The sequence below is a fragment of the Charadrius vociferus genome, unplaced genomic scaffold (genome assembly GCF_000708025.1).
Source record: "Charadrius vociferus isolate BGI_N301 unplaced genomic scaffold, ASM70802v2 scaffold90, whole genome shotgun sequence".
NCBI lineage: Eukaryota > Metazoa > Chordata > Aves > Charadriiformes > Charadriidae > Charadrius > Charadrius vociferus.
The window spans coordinates 2,620,038-2,637,306 of record NW_009647222.1 but is presented as its reverse complement, the minus strand read 5'-3'; the positions used below and the strand labels follow the sequence as shown (position 1 = coordinate 2,637,306).

Genomic DNA, 17,269 nt, shown 5'->3' with positions numbered 1-17,269 from the left:
GCAGTAACAGAGGAAGGAAGAAAACAGCAAAACTGCAGTGGACCTTATCAAAAAACTACTCGCAGTGGACATTATCACAAAATTACTTCCATAATCCTGAAATCATTTGGGTTCTCTGATTTATGTTCACCATAAAACTAATTGAGATCTTTGCTCCCTCTATTTTTAAGTGAATATTGTTCCAAAAACCACAAGAATCTTGATGGCCACAAAAGTTTCAAACGATTATTTGTTTTGGTGGAACGTGATGGGGGTAGGAAGTTATTTGCTAAGAAATTCTAGGTTTCCGTTTGATTTATCCTGGTAAAAAAAAAGTAAAAATCACACATTACAGATGCGTATCATTCTTCATAGTCAATTATAAAGAGGTTTACCTGACCAACTTAGCAAACAGACCCCCAAAGAAGAAGAATAGGAGTAGGGCAGGTTCCTTCAAGCAGAGACATTGAAAGAAGAAAGAACAATCTATTGAGAAAGAGGGAAATGAAGACAGATAGAAACATTGGCTGAGGGGAAAACAAGAGGTTAGTTTTACATTGTCTAAAAGATGCAACTTAAAAGAGAGAAAAATCTGAAGGCAGATTCAGTGCTGGTTTTCAGCAGTTGTGATTAAATACAGAGACCACAATGACTTCTTTAGTTTTATATTAATGTTCAAAACAACACAATCCCCATGTAGCTACCAGTAAATACTGACATTATGGACAACACTGCAAATTCAAACTCCTCTTTGGGACAAATACAAGTGTGAATTGAGAAAGCATTTGTCAGGATGCACCTTTTATAAAGGGCAAGTGGACTGGCAGAAAAATGCTACACAAGGATATGGGAAGAAAACAGTTCTTTAATAAAATTCCAAAGTTGAATCATTAACACCACGAGTGATGCTCTGCCATTCTCCAATAGGGATACCTACAGCTCCAGTTCCTCATCCCTACCCTTCTCCAACCCACAATTACCTGTTTCTGCTCCTTCCCACATCCACACTGCTGCTTCCCACACTGTCAGCTTATTACTTTGATAGCATTTCCTGCTCTGATTTTTGCTGAGGTAATGGGCTTGCTAAAGGGCCTTCATTAGAAATTACATTTAGGCTCTTAAAGGATTAAAGTATTTCGGTTGTGTTTAACAATATACTTGGAACTCTTTTACAGGGCAAGGGCCAAAGCACAAGTGTTTCATCCAAGGTCTATGGCTGGTAATTTCTAAATTAATGGTAGGCCTTTCACAGATGGTAAATTAATGTCCTTCTCTACCACAGAAGTACTTCTCTGAGCACTGTCTTTTTAGAGCACCCCTAAGCTTTAAGGTGAGAACTGGCCTGTTTCATCCACCCCTTTTCTAACTACTCAGGACTCAGCACCCAGAGGGCCTCTGTGAGCTTCCAAGAGAGGACATGCAGCAAGGTTCCTCCAAAGACCATCAGCTGGTTGAGGAAGCACCATCACCACCTCTGCCCCGGGAGAGAACCCACCTACTGAAGAGACAGTTGTTGCAGGTTTACTTACAGAAGGTTTTGGAGCAGATGACTTGTTGCTCTCTGGGGTCTTGGTTAACCACTCGTTGATACGACTGGAGACACCAACCTTCAGTCCAGCAGTTTCCTGCAAAATAATGAAATCTAATCAGAAGACTTTCAGAATAGCTTTTGCTATGTTTTTTCAGTTTAGATTTTAAAAAAAAAAGCTAAGCCTCAGTTTAATGTAGAGGTCCTCACTGAGACTATGGCTAGCTAAGAGTCACCACCCTGTGTGCTCTGAAGATATTGTCCCTATGAATTACACAGTACTACTACCCTCTAGTTTTCAATAATGATAAATGTGGGCTGACATAATCATTTCCACTTTACTGCTAACCCAAGAATAAACATTAGACGTAAACCTGACATTTCTGTGATAGCCCCAAAGTCCAAGGAGAAAAAAATCTTTAGCCTGAAAGAGGAGGAGACACCTAAGTCTACATTTTTGTTTTGTTAAAGTAAAATTTTTCAAAAAAGCACATAATAAAGGATCTAAGTGGCCTAAAATTTAAATCATTAAAATAAATCTTTTAAAAGATTAGAATAAATTACTGAAATTTCATGGCTTTCTGTAATAACGTCCTCCAATCCATGGCTCAGTTTTTTTCAGCTGTGATGAATGCTCATCAACTCACATCAATTTATAGAAAGGAAATGTTGCCTTAAGGATTTACACAGAAAAGACACGTCTCACAAATGCTTCTATGCATGATCTATAAAACACCTCCGCTATCTTGCCTATTTAATCCTCCTCTGCCCCCCAAAAGAATCTTTCCCAACACAAAGAATTTCTTTGTACTCTGCTTGAACTACCCAGATATATTTGTCTAAGATATCTGATGTGCCTCTGGAATGTCTCATAACTCAGCTCAGTATGTCACTAAATTCTTCCATTATACTCAATATTGCAGCCACACAATTTTGTGGGTTTCTGAGGACCTCAGGATCATTTGGGATATTTTTCACCAGTGATGGCAAGAGGAGCAGCCAGACTTACTCATAAGAACATGAACACCAAGGTCAAGTCCATAACATAATTCTTCCCAATTACTTACATAAAATTAAACACATACCTTATTTGGTGTTCCTGTCCCAGAGGGCGATGAAAAAACATTCCCTTTCTCCCACATGCTCTTGATATTACGGACACCCTCGGCTGGAACAGGAAGATCGGAGGCTGCTGGTTTGGCTGGTCTTGCAGCCTTTGTGCCCTGCAGAAGAATTGAGACCAGTTGGTGTTTGGCATTAAGAGCTGGAGTTGCAGGGTGGTTTGACTCTGGGGCAGTGCTGGGGAATGCAGCAGCTGTAAGCGGTTCTAGTGATGGATGATCACACAAAGACAGAGAGGAGAGCTCAAGAGATGCCACTGAGACTCCCCAGCTTTTGATTTGCAGTTGCACCCTTGACGCGACCAGCTATGAAAACTGTAATCACTTAGTTTTTTTTGCATTTGTTTCATTTCTAAAGCTCATCACAAGCCACAGCTCTGCACACAACTGCTCCGAGGCTTTCATTTGTTCTCTTTCAAGTCTCAGCACCTGCATCATCTAAGCATAGCTCTTTTAGGGACACAGCAAAGGAAATCCTTATGTGGAGGCAGGGGAGAAAGGCTGCTCTGTCGTTCAGCATCAGACTCTGCTCCATCTGTCCCGGACAACTCAACCTCACAACTCCAGATTCTAGGGGTAAATTTCAGCAATTACAGTATATTTGGAATGAGGTGGTTTTATTAAAGAGTGGGGTTTTAGGGGACTGGGTGTTTTTTTCAGTCTGTCTTTTGCATGGTTACCAAAAACACTGGACCAAACTCCTCCTGTTCCTTTTTCTCAAAATTCTTACACATTTTGCATAAAACAGATTTGAGGAGAATAAGAACCTGTGTGAGCTGAGGCTTTGCCTCTCTAGTTGCAAAGCAAGTCAGATTTGGCAACTTTTGGAAAAAACAGAAACTTAGCAAAGGAATAATTTCAGGTCAGATGGGAGCTGTATATAGCTGTGAAGCTGCGCTGCCTGCCCCTTGCTGTAGAGCTATGCTTTTTAGTATCTAAATGGAGCATTAACGACCTAGGACCTCAGTACAGCCATGCTGAAAATACTGGAGAACCTAGTGTAAGCTGGTGGGTGGGCTGGTCCAGCGTTTATAGGTTGACAAACTTCACTATTACCTAAATTTTTTATGACAGATGGACGTCAGTGCCAGAAAAGGTGCAGAATGAAGTGGGAGAAGAGAAGCTGTATGCTCCTGCTTCAATGATATGGGGACTACTGGGTGCCATGCTGATATTCATCTCCAATGGAGGGTTTTGAACTGCCTTCAGCTTGGCATAGGTGCTGGAGGCAAGCCTGAGCCTTCAGCACTGCCGTGCATGTGCTTTTTTCATCAGGAATTGACACACAGTATAAAATTCTCCAGCATCGATAGGCTTCCTAGCAGAAAGGTTATACGGACAGCAGTCACGGGAAAAAAACTTTGTTAATTGATTTTTAGTTGCTGAAGTTTCCTTTAACTTAAAGGAAATATATAAAACCTAACCAATGAATACCTTGATGGAATACCATGCTTAGACGCTATATGTGAACATGAGGAGAAAAAAAAACCCAACAGCAGGGAATGAAGAAGTGCTAGACCCTAATCACAGCTATCAAAATAATATCCCTTTTTATACTATTCTATTCCCAGGACACTTACCAACTCAGTCCAGTTGGCCTGCTAACCACTAGCTTTCACATTGCCTGTACTCACTGATATAGAAAAAACAGCTAAAAAAAACCCCAAATAAACAAAAAACCAACCCACCTTTTTTCCTTTCGACTACAAAACGATAAAGCCCTCAATTCTGGCTGCAAGACACATTATTAGCCACTACCCGTCAAAATCACCTGGGGTCGAAATCTGCATTTTATTTTTATTGTTTTTCCTTTGTCACTACTTAACTCCCTAGTTCACTAAAGTGTCTTTGCCAAGGAATTTCACTCTGAAGTGGCAGACAACAACACAGGCCCAGTTCCTTGCTCTCCTAAATAAGCTGCTAAGTCAGCTTTGCTCAGGATCACTATCAGCTCTCTGCTGATAGTAATCTCATCAGCTGAGAAGAGGATGTGACTGTCACTCAAAAGGTGCTGACTGAGTCCTTCAGGAGCCACTCCAAGCTTACAAAGCAGAGTAAATTGTAGCATGAAAGCGAAGACACAAATCTGAGGTTTTGTTTAAATACATATCTGGATGTTGGTTACAGGTGTGCCTCAAGCATCCTGTTCTTGAAGTCGCATTAGAAAGAGTTTCTGACCAAAAATCCCTGCAATTCTTGGACAGTAAAACATAGGCTGATTAAAGTCCCAAAAGCCGTTAGTAATTAGAGCCATCATGACCTGGAATTAACTTACCTCAATTGCACTAGTGTATTGCTCAAGTCTACTGTCAATCTTTGAGACAACTGCTGTCGTGTGGGTGGGTTTCATACCACTGTAAGAAGTAGAAAAAGAGAAAGAAATTATTATTTCCTCCAGTTAAAGACTGCTGTTTTGACTGAACCTACTGTTTTATTTGCTTTACCTCTTCTGAGCGGATTTGTTCAAAAATTCTGCTCGCTCCTCTATCTAGGAAAGAGAGAAACAAGAGCTATAAGTTTAAAGTTAAATAAAAAGGCAGCCCGTACAAGGCAAGGTTAAAATTTTAAATTTTGAACGTCAAACTGTCAATCTGAAAGAGATGCATTCCAACAGAAATCACCACAGATAAACACACAGGTTTTATAGTTAGGAGCCTATTATGCTACAGATTCATAAGGGTGGATATATTTTCTGCATTAATGTTTGCATCCTGCATATTTCTTCAGTGCCTCATTTGTAACAAGAGAATAAACCACCGATACGGAAAGGAGAAAAGGGAAGAAGTTTATTTTATGAAAGGGGTTGATATTCACAAAATCTATGTCAAATTTCCTGGTGTCTCCCACATAAGAGCAAGTATGTATCTCTTGAGACAGACAGCAAATTTAATAAAGTTTTTCTGAGCTGAGACAGCAGACTAGGCCAGGTTTGGAGCTCAGCCACATACCCCTATCTGATGCATGTTTTTGCAGGACAGAGAGAATTTAATCTGAGCTCCAAAAAACCAATCAGACTGTATGCTTCTCAGGTCCAGCAGGGTCACTGCTGAGTCAATATCTACCAGCTGTTATTATACAAATGGGTATCTTACATTTCATCATTATTTTCTACTTTCTGTATAGGAAAAAACTGTAATGTTTCCAGGGAAAAAGAATCATGAAGGTCACAAGATTATGCCAAATCTCACAATAATTCAAAAACAAAAAGACTCATCCCTGAATAAAGTTTTAGAACATTTCATGATGGAGGGAGAGGGGGGAGGTGTGTGTGTCTATTCACATTCTGGGTCAAGAAATACTTTAATCAACTTCCTCGTGTCTCTTTCACGTCACATTGTTCCACTTCTTGTCCCAGGCTCTGCAGTTTCACTTAAGAGTAAAATATACACAAGCAGTTCCAGGGGATAGAGAAATGACTGTTAATCAGTCAGCCTAGCTGGATTCCTGGGGATTCCCCAGTCTCAGTACGGGCTGTACATTTTCAAGTTATTTTAACAGCAGCTGCCATGGCATTCGTGCCTTTAAAATAAGGCAATGACAGCCATTCCTTTAAACGGTTGTCCTCGGTGCCTTTTAGCATCCAAGGCTGTACCAGAATACTAAACCCCACAGCAATCCCATCAAAGGGCATGCCTATTTTATTTCTCAAGCCCATACAAGCTAAAACCCAGGCAGTTCACTTCAGCATGGAATTTGCCAGACAAACTCACGGGAGGAACTCCAGCGAGCATCAATCCAGCCCATAGGCACCTCTAAAGCTCAAAAAAATATACATACAATTTGCAGAGTAATTTGCATTGACAGTTTTAGTTGCCGATATACGATCTAAACACAGTCCTGAGTGGAAAGATGGGCTTCGCTGGGATGTGTACCAACCGCTTCAACGCACTCTTGTCACAAGGTGGCAGCAATACACCAGGCAGAAGCTGAAGAGCCCTTCACAACACCCCCCGCCATGGAGCTGCTGCTCTTCCTTTGCCAGCCTGAACAACTTCGCGACTTGGTTTCACCCCGAGGAAATAGAGTCGGCGTTCCCGTGAAACGAGCAAGGAAATTATTTTATTAAAAGTGATTAAACCGATCTACGATGGTAACTTTAAACACGTCACCTCTCTCGACTATGGTACAGTAGGAAAAGTTTCCCACAGCGCTGATTTCTGGGTCATAACCAGCGATGCATCAAAATGATGAGTTAGATCAACACGAGCTGGTGGTTCCTCCCCTGCTCTGCATGAATTCCCCGACTGCATCAGTGAAATCCTGGCTGGCAGCAAGGATAAACAATACAGACTGTCTCAAAGAACCAGGACTCAAGGTAACCACCTAATAATGAATTTAGAGCAGTTCAGATGAACTGAGATTCTACCTGAATTCTTACAAAAGGGACAGATCTCAAAAGATGCTAACAGTAGCATCTTTATAGTCTTCCTATGATCAGGAAGGAGCGGGACAACCTGGTTTCGGTAGGCACTGGTGTAAAAGGGGAAAGCTTGGGGAGAAGAGGGACATGTATTCTTGGGGTTGTAGTAAAAAGACATGGGGTCATTCTTCACCCAATGGAAACAGCAGTTCTCAGAGCACCTGCTGCAGTATCAGGAATAAGTCAGGGATTGTTCAGACCAGGAGAGCGAGGAAGCAAACCAGAAAAAAAGTTAAACAGGAAAGCCGAGTTAGGGAATGACCATCAGAGCTGAACGTGGCCATCTTCCCATGGAAGCAGGTGCCTTGTGTGGATGGATAACACATATTCTGCACATTTATATGAGAACTGGTTCTACAGTGTGTTCCTCAAAACACAGTATGCATGGAACAGAAGCATACATTGAATACACTTATAGCAAACACACCTGTATACACACATGTATTCAACATATAGGTCAAATACATTAAAACTGCACAGCAACATCTAAAGGTCATTTATTCACTGCACACCACACAAACCCCATGCAGAGAATTTAAAATGTTTGGCACATACAGTAAACAGTATTACAAAATAGATCTGTAAGAGAAAGAGGTAAAGCAAGGTGGTTACCACAAAATGCAAGGTATTTCCTCAAATTGAGATCAAGAAGTAAGAACAATTATTATTTTTTTTTGCTGCATTCATTATAACGGGATGTTGTCAAATAGCTTGGGACTAGGTTTTGTCACCATGAAATACTTTCCAAAGCCTCTGACAGAACACACACGTACTCCAAAGGCAGCCTGCAGGTCTCTAATTAAACTATGACCAGAGAGCAAGAACACAGGATCTCAGGCTGCATTTCTGCCAACTAACCTCAGTTGCTTGGAAGTTAATCACTTAGTCTAAACTGCTCATTTTGGTTCCCTCTATAGTCAGTGGAGAGACAGAGGAGCTCACCTCACTTGAGGAAAGGTGAGATTGCTTGTCCAATGAGGGTGGTGCTCGCTTTCTCTATTAACTACCAAAGAAGCTTAGATTAGACAACAAAATGCTTAGATGGACACCTACCCTTATGCTGGTAAAGTCAGATGAAATTAAATCAACGGGCATAAATCAAAACCATGTGGAGCCTCACACCTGATTAGGGCCTTACTCAACAGGGCCAGCATATACAGGTGGCAAGGAATAAATTAAGCATGATGCTATACAAAGATATATGTATGCATTTATCCACATTCAATACTATATAGCCGTGTTTTGTTCACTGATTCTGCAGGAAGCTTCTTGCCTATTAAAAATGCAGTTAAAGTGTGGGCATCAAAGTACACTTTCTTACATCTGTACATCCTCCAAGAACAGAAACAGAATGGAAGAGGAATGAGTTAACACACAATTTGAGCCAATGACTTGGGAAAAAAAAACATCTAGATATTCCTAGTAAAATATGTCTCATACAAAGATGTTAAATGATTCTTAGGAATTTTCAATTGTGTATTAGATACTATGTGACAAAAAGTATTATAAACTGATATACAGAAAAACTCTTCTCCAAAAATGGGTCAAGGAGAAAGAGGAAGAAGAAACGCATGCAGAAAACCCTGCTCTGGCCGGGGGGGTTGGACTAGATGATCTCCAGAGGTCCCTTCCAACCCTGACCATTCTGTGATTCTGTGAAAACAGAAATCCCTGTGTTAAAATTTTGCCTTATATCCAACAGGTAGAAGAAGCTGGTGGAAATTCATTTTGAGGGGTAGTCCCTGGGAGCAAAGTGGCTTCTCCTTATTCTCCCTGTGTGGCTCAGATGCTTTTTTGTTTCATTCCTGTTAGGCTTTTTCCTGCTGCCAGCAGCATCTGTGCAGAGTGCACCAATTTACTCCAGTTTACCTGCCAGACTGGAGCGCTGCCATCAGCACCAAAGATGGTGGAAAAACAAATGTTGCAAATCCTGTTCTTACCACTCTATCTTCCTTCTGCTATAAGAGTAGCTCATCTAGGAAGAACTGATTGTGTGGAGTCTAATTCTTTCCAGTCACTGCTCCAGCTGTCAGGTATTGAGAGCAATAACGAGATAGCATAAGACAGGTCTTTAAGGAAAGAAAAAAAATCTCAAGCCCTGAAAAGTCCTGTCTTCTGGCTTAGCTGTCAGCGTTGCCTTGCAGAGAGTACAGCCTGCCATATCAGCCCGTGTTTCCCAGGAGACATTTTCTGCAAAGACAGGAGGTACCCCAGGGTCCTGGCCTTCTGCCATTGCTTCTTCCCATCAATGCCCAGATGCTTTTGCATTTCTGTAGTGGTGGACCTGTCCCCCAAGAGGAGACTTAGCATTGAAACATCCTTTTCTCTCCTGATTAACCTAGCTATACAAGAAGTCAATAACACTCCTTCCCAAAGAAAAAATGAGGAACAAACTTGTCTAAAAAGGAAAATTAACACAGATTATGCAGGAAATCCTGCTCTTTTACTGCAGCACCATTTGTGTGAACTAAACAAGGGACAGCGTGAGCTAGAGTGGGATGAGAGAGCAGCAGAGGTTGTTGCAGTCTGTGCCCTTATAACAAAATCCAACAGAGAGGGCAGAGGCTGAAAAGAGGTTTGGTACTGCTGCTGTTGCCCACAGGGACTCCAGCAGCCCTGAGAAGTCCAAGCTGCTTGTCCCTGAGCTAGTGATGAACTTGGCCTGTATTTACTTCGCATGCTTCCTCTTCACTGTCCCCTCCGAAAGGATCAGCCGTGGTGCTGTCACTGCAAGGACTCCATGCTGCTGTAGTAGTTCTGCTGAAGTAGTGTCTCAGGTTTCAGAGAAATACTGTATTTAACAGTTAAAACAACAGGACTTGTCAGCACTGTGTAGGTTGTGATTAATTAGAGACCAGACTAGATAACCGTGGTAGTTCTTTCTAAATATAAGCATGTCTGCATATTATGTCTGTGTTTGTATACATACATTTAGATATGTGCATCCATGAGCCATGTAATAGATGGACATGAGTTGCACATCTTGGTCTCTCAATTCTGAGTCTGCATGTCATGCGAGTCCATGCCCTGCCTGATGGATAAATGCAGTATCCATAAGACGGCAATATGCTACACTTCTTTTCAGTTTCTCTTTCTTCCTTCCTTTGTTCTTATAGTTCACTTGGTATACAGCATGCCCTACTTTCCTCATCTAAGTCACTCCCAGGAACTTCCTTTTCTTCCCAAAAAATTATCACATCAGGAAAGACAAGGAAGGAGAAAAAGATGCTTTGCCAGATTGTGATCTAGGAGAAGTCAGAATGTGCACATGCATCATATGGTCTTTTAACACTGAGCCTCCCTTTTTTTCATTATTAATTCCAACCACCCACCCACAACTGTGCATTTAGTGTTCTCACATGACTCATGACACATCTAACCAGATGATACATTCGTCAAGGGAGAAAATATGTGCCAGATGCTTTACAAGTCAAAAGATAACCTGGGCAGTGCATAACAGACAAAGAGAAAGCTATGTACCAACCAGGTTAGAACAGCCTGAGAAGTCTGTCCAAAAGAAAAGTAACAAAATACACTGTCTTCTCAAAACTGGAGTTTGACATAAAATTTGACATCAGGTTATTAAAATGAGATTGTTCTCTCCTCAGCTGTTGACCACAGAAGGCCAAGAAACAGTTTAGGGTGTGAAGTTCAACAGCATTACGTATCTACTCTGGCCACCCACAGACACCAGACTAGAACATGTACAGTATCACCAACTTCTCAGAAAGAGAAACAGAGGAAGAGAAAAAATGTGCACAGTTTTATATATCAGTTTTTGTAACAAACAACTACCTAACAAGCCATAAAATCCAGCAGCAATTATCATCATGAAAAAATCGGACCTTGATGCTTAACGACATTTGGAAAATTCCATCTTTCCTCTAAAAATACATTTAGTAGAATAGTGTAGCATCAGTCCAAAAGTTCTCTGAAAGCTATTAACCTCCTGCCAAATCCCGTGTTTTTTCCCACTCTCCCCAAAATTATGATCTATATCTTTCTATTATGTGTTTTCAAGTATAATTTCCTCACTTCTGAGTCATCTGTGAACTAAAGCTCCAAATGTATGTCATAAAAGGCATCCCGATAAACAGAAAGAAGAAAAAGAAGCCCTCCCAGGAGGGCTGGGGAGAAGCTGGACTGTCTGTTATTGACGTGGTCTTTTGCAACCGAAATGGCAAGACCAGGTTTATCTATTAGGAGCAAGTCATGAAGCTTGGCAATCTTTGTTTACAGCTGTATGTATCCTGTCCTTGTATTTCAGGTTCAGATGTGTCTGAGAAGTCAAAGGCAAGTCCAGTAAAAACCATTTGGACACTATATTTGCTAGAACTGGACCCAAACCAGTATAGCGCTGAAACTCCAGATCAGTTCAAAGTGTAGCTCCCCGTGAGCAGAAATGTCATTTTGGCCAAATGCAGTTTGTCACTCAACAAATACAGTTCTTAATCCCACGGAGATACACTTCGTGGTCCAATGAGCTCCTACCTGATAACTTCCTGCCTGGTTCTTTTCTATTCTGGTGCTCACTAACGAGACTTTTTTGACAAACATTTTGGATTCTTAAATGACTAATGACACAAAATGAGAAAAGGAAAAGACCGTTGAAAAAGAACAATAGATCCGTAGTTTGAGCTTGATCTGAGAAAGCAACTGGACTAAGTACCAAAGCAAAGTTCCCAATAATTTCAGTGGACCAGGATTCCTCTTCCATGTTGAGAGGCTATTTAATTGATTTATCTCACTTCCAATATAATATAGGCCACAGAAGACCACTTAGAAATTCCTGCAGCAACAGAATGGCGTTTTTTTCCCCTGTTATGTAAGAAAATGAAATCCAGCCCAGTACTTCTAGATGTTATTTTTAGGTGGATTAGACATAAGCTAGAACTCCCATATGGGGCAGTTTCAGTTAATGACGATTAGGCTGAATATGCTTAAAGACAAAGTAATCTGGCAAGGAAGAAATTGATTGTGGATGCGGAAGGAGAGAGAGCATATTTGTGATCTTTATCTGCTCCAGTTGACAGCGCACTCCTATAATAAATTAACATTGAAAATCAACACTGTTACACAGCTCTAAGTTTCCAAAATAATCTCTTCAAGGTGAAGATCCTTTTTGGATATTTTTCATCAACAAGAACAGGTAACTCCCAGCCTAGACTCTATTTTTAGAAAGGAACTCTGGTTTTCAATCATCCCAATGAATGAAGTCTTTCAGCTAAAGGTTTCAGATTAAGGTCTATTTCAGAGAAATGTCCCAGGTCTAATTTCAAGTATTTCCATACTCCTTTGTGTTTGGCTGTTGGTTTGGACTGCAACCCCCATTACTTTTTATGTACCATGTAGATGTTAGTGGGGAGGTTACCTTGAGAGATGAACCTTTAGGACTGAAACATTTAAATGGCTTCTTGTCTTCAGATACACCATCTTCTGGCATCTTTTGACGTTTCTCAGCAGCTTCAGCCCTTCTCCTTTCAATTTCTTCCTTCATCCTCCTCTTTTCCTCCTTAAAAAAAAGATGAATGATCACGTATTCTTTCAGAAACTACACCATTGTTACAGGGCTTTGCAGTCCTCCAAACATTTACCAGATTTTCTAAGAACAGCCAAAAAAGTTCAGTGACATATCTGAAATCTAGCAACATATTCCTGCTAACCCATCACAGAGTTAAGGAAGCAGGGAAGACAGCTAGTCTGTGCTGCTTTAGTTCCTCACAGTGAAGTCACCAGGTTTATTGCCATATAGTGCCACTTAAAGAGAGAAAAAAAACGCATTTATAAAAATATTCAAATTCAGTTTCTCTGTATCCTCATGTATCATCTTTGTACTGTTCTTCTGTCCATCTACTCTGGCACTTGTTGTGCGATGGTTAATACTTCACAAGAAAAAATCAGTAGGTGCCCAAAAAAGTGAAGATTAAACACTTACGGTTTTCCCCCCAAAAGAGATAACAAGAGCTTTACTTCATAAAGTATAAGTCAAACCAGAAGGCCTCAAATAACAACCTTTGTAAGTGCTGGTCAGCAGGGTCTGACCAGCAAGGTATTTTGCAATCTCAGCATCTATTGAGTTCTACTGTAAAGAGCTTAGTATATTAAAAAATTGGCATTTAGCTGTCAAACACTACTATTATTCATCTACCATTTGTTTTCCAAACAACTAAGATTCATAAATGATGCACCAGAGATTTGGAAATCCTATTTATAGAGTCCCTTGGCAGAGGAAGCACAAGCAAACAGATGTTCTTGGGTACTCAATATTTAAATAGACGAGAATATCTTCCTAATGAGATCTAGCCCATCGTAACTATATATAACGTTAGCATTCCAGCTCATCTGCAGCAGACAAATTTGACGTGCGTTCTGTAACTCAATTTGTGTAATGTCAAAAAGACACGCCAAATAAATTAAGAACTCTGTGGCTATAACACTGCCCCCAATATTTTGCATCCCCAAGAAGATAAGAAACTCGCCACTATTGCAGATGAAATCCTGACTCATGAAGACATTTATTAGAGCCTTGTCTTTCCTGTTGCTAGAACTGTAACATTTCTTTGTACCCTGCATGAGTGCATGTTCTACCTTGCATCCTCACTAGAACATCTATGTGGTCACTTGATATCAAATATGGCATACTTGCAGTTAAATCTGAATGTTAGAAAACGGGGTGATTTTAATGCTGGGTAGCATATTTAAAATCAAAATCTGTTGCGACAGACCATGTCCTGACAGACACTAAGAAACAGCAATGCCCAGAAAAGCACACAACTCAGAGGGCCCAGATAAAGGGTTCAATTTGAAGTAAAGACACAGCAGCAATTCCCCATGCAGCAACATCAGATCCAAGAAGGAGAAGCAAACTTTGGCATGTATGCTTGGGTTTGGTCTTGCCTTCTTTCTTGCACACTCCTTCCTCACCTATAAACCAGTTTCTCATGGCTTCATTCTACCCTTTTGTTAAATACAGACACATCGACCTCTGGCTTCACAAACATCATTGCCTAAAAATGTCTGTGCAGACACTGCTGTAAAGGCCAGTGGAAGTAGTAACAGCAGGGAAATAAAACCAGAGTCCAATATATCATATTTTAGACTTACCTCCTCTCTGGCTTTTCTCTCAGCCTCCTCCTGCTTCTTCTTCTGCTCCTCTTCCTCCAGGATTTTCCGGCGCTCCTCTCGCCTTTTCTTCAGTTCATCCAGCTCTGCTGCCGCCTCCTGCTGCTTCTCCTTCAGCTTCTCCAACTCCTCGTTCTCACCTCGGCGGCGGCGCTGATCTTCTAGCCGCTTTGCAGCTTCGAACTGAGACCCCGGCTTCGCTTCCTCGGCATTTGCGGTCCCTTTCAAATTGGAGCGGCTGAGAAAGAAATGAAAGGCAAGGTGATGCACCGCGGCTTTTCCCTTCTTGGCCAGAGCCACCTGCTGCCACGCGCTCACCTGCAACGTGAGAGCCCGGCACTCAAATATATTGCCTTATATGACCTTTTGCTCTTTGCAAACTGCAACAGGCCCCAAACATTTTCATCAGGAGTTAGTAGGCCGGGATATTACAAGAAGCACCTCTCCCATCCTCTGCCAGAGGTGAAGGAGTCTCTCGTGTGCTCCTGTGCACAGGAGCTGCACCACCCTGCCTGAGAAGTCAGGCCACCTCCGTTTTTAAGAGAACTCAGTGACTGAGCTTGAAATATTTAGCAGCTCATGTAACTTCAGCAAGAGGTGTCTCATCACCATTTCTATAGTATACAGTAAACTGTTGCAGTTTCACACCTCTGCTCTGCAGTTTGTGTACAGAGGAAACACTTCCAAAAGGGTATTATACTTCATACAGAAAACAAAGCAATAGAAAGCCATAACTAATTCCTCTCTGTTGACTTTAAATGAGAAATTTACACATAAAAAAACTCATAGCAAAAATATTATGCTATGTTCTATGTAATAAAAGATGCACTAATCCTTTGCTTTCAAAGGCAAATATTTTTTATAAACCCTCTAGAAAAAGACAAGCATCTTTGGGGACAGAACAAATTACTTGACTTGGGGAAAATCGAAGGAGACAAGAGAGGGGAGGGAATCTTACAACTTCAACAGTGTTTCAAAAACCTAAAAAGATTCCTATCTCATCTGTAACACCTATCACTTGAACACTCCCAGCCTGTATGAGCAAAAAGGTTCATCAGATCTTTGGCTGACACTTCCCAGGGTAAGTATGACTTTTTATTAAGGAACTGGAAATTATTTATTAATGGCAACTTTCCACAGGAGAAAACCAGAGGTTTTCCAACCAGCTGTAATATATGAGACAGAAAGAAAGAATACAAAAAAAAAAAACCAAAACCCAAATAATTTGCATAGGTGAATTCCATGCTTTCAACAGGCAGATAGCTTCGCCTAGTTAAACAATTACCATACCAGTGTTTAGACAAATGTCTGCCCCCTGAGTGCGTTTAATATTACTGCTGACAAGGAGATAGGTACCTAAGAGGTATCAGTGGGCTATTCACAAGAGACAGAAAGGGAATGTACTTGTGGAATTTTTAAAAAAAAAACACTTGCTGCTTTGTTCTGTTAGCATTTAAAAAAGCTGGATACTAAGGACGTAATCAATGCAACCAGAGTGTTGCAGAGTATAACACCACAAGACATACAAATCAAGCATTCCAACAATAACTGTTAGAGACGACCAGATTAGAGATGACAATATGAAGAACAAATATCATATACATTTGCGATCCAGTGAATCACACCCAATCCTGCAAAGGTGCTCTTCATTCAGATGCCTCATCTAGATGGATTTAACCATATAAAAGAGGCCATAGGGCCAGAGTTGAATTATGTGTGGTTTCAATATCACAATAGAAGCTAATACAGAGTCCTCTGCCCCTACATGATCTTACCAAATTGGATGAAATCTGGTTCTAGCATGGCATGCATGATTTAGGAATTGTATCACTAAAAAACACAGGGGATTTAGGAATTGTATCACTAAAAAACATGTATCACTAAAAACATAGGGCAAAACAGCATAACCAGACTGGTACTATTACATGAATTCAGCTACTGTACTTCATCTGTTCAAGTTCAACACTAAAGTGGTGCTACCTGGCACTTATTTTGCAAATTGTTTACTTGGTTTTAGAAAGCCTTTTCTATGCAAGAGTGTAACATCACAAAGCAAAGCTAAAGAAAAAAAAGATGTCCCAGAGGTCTGTGAATGTATGTACCCCAGTACCTTCTCATGTCTGATTTTCTAACATAGAGTTACGGGTGCATAATATATATATTTCCTTAATATCACCTCATCACAACCCTTTTCTGCTCCAGGCCCTATTCCTGAATGTGTTTTTGCAGTGGAATCACTTAAACCATGAAAGTAGAACCAGCAGATCACCCTCCACCATAAACATCAAGTTAATGTAAGTGGTCACAAATAAGGGCTTGCATCAGGTAGTGAGGTCTAATTATAGAAAGAAACTCATGCTTTTTTAATGCAAAATACATATAAAATTAACCAAAGCATTGTGAGAAAACATTGGAAACTTTATTTGAAATTTCATTTAGCCCATTCAAAACTAAGTGAGAACCAATACCTGAGGTGTGAGGTATGATTTTGGGTGTCCAGCCTGAAATACCCCTAATTAAGTTTGCGGAGGTACTGAGAACCCAAAATGTTCCACAATCCTCTATATAAGGCACTAAGTATTTCTAAGGATCAAGTGCATCTATCCTGCACGGGCTATGAGAAATCCTTAGCTATTTTAAGGGTTTTCTGCTTCATTACAAGGCTGTAGCCTCTACAGCAAACATCCCAGGAACCTCAATAATTATTTTTTTGCTCTTTTGCCTCTTGGTCTCTGAAGCCTGTGTTGCCAGCCCACCCAGACCTGAAGCTTCAGGCCAAAGAAGATGGAAGAGGTCACTTCTGATAGACATAATGATATCCCTGGCAAGGGCAAATACTCAGCTGTCAGAATTAAGAGAACTAAGAACATAACATTTGCCAAGATTATCTTAATAAATAGCCATTCTGTTTTATATCAGCACAAAAGAAAGGTTAGTCCTTAGTGACTTCAGTGCAGATAGCCTCAATTAAATTAACAGCTACTCTCAGCTTTCAACTGATAAAAGCCAAAAGTAGAATCTAGTCTTCACGTTTTTGTTTGGAGACCTCAGGTGACGATTTTGTGCTACTTACAAAGAAGGACATTTAAAGTTTCTAGC

The 17,269-nt window shown here is 40.6% G+C and overlaps 1 protein-coding gene across 1 annotated transcript in view; it reads right to left on the bottom strand.

The window, feature by feature from the left end:
- Positions 1 to 17,269, bottom strand: part of CALD1 (caldesmon 1) — a 198,034-nt gene that overhangs the window by 3,316 nt on the left and 177,449 nt on the right. Inside the window, exons 8-13 of the mRNA XM_009879644.1 lie at positions 14,153 to 14,408; positions 12,420 to 12,560; positions 5,073 to 5,116; positions 4,904 to 4,982; positions 2,593 to 2,730; positions 1,509 to 1,604 (exon numbers count right to left, since the gene is read on the bottom strand). Coding sequence (XP_009877946.1) covers positions 1,509 to 1,604; positions 2,593 to 2,730; positions 4,904 to 4,982; positions 5,073 to 5,116; positions 12,420 to 12,560; positions 14,153 to 14,408 — 754 coding nt within the window. The remainder of the gene's footprint in view (positions 1 to 1,508; positions 1,605 to 2,592; positions 2,731 to 4,903; positions 4,983 to 5,072; positions 5,117 to 12,419; positions 12,561 to 14,152; positions 14,409 to 17,269) is intronic.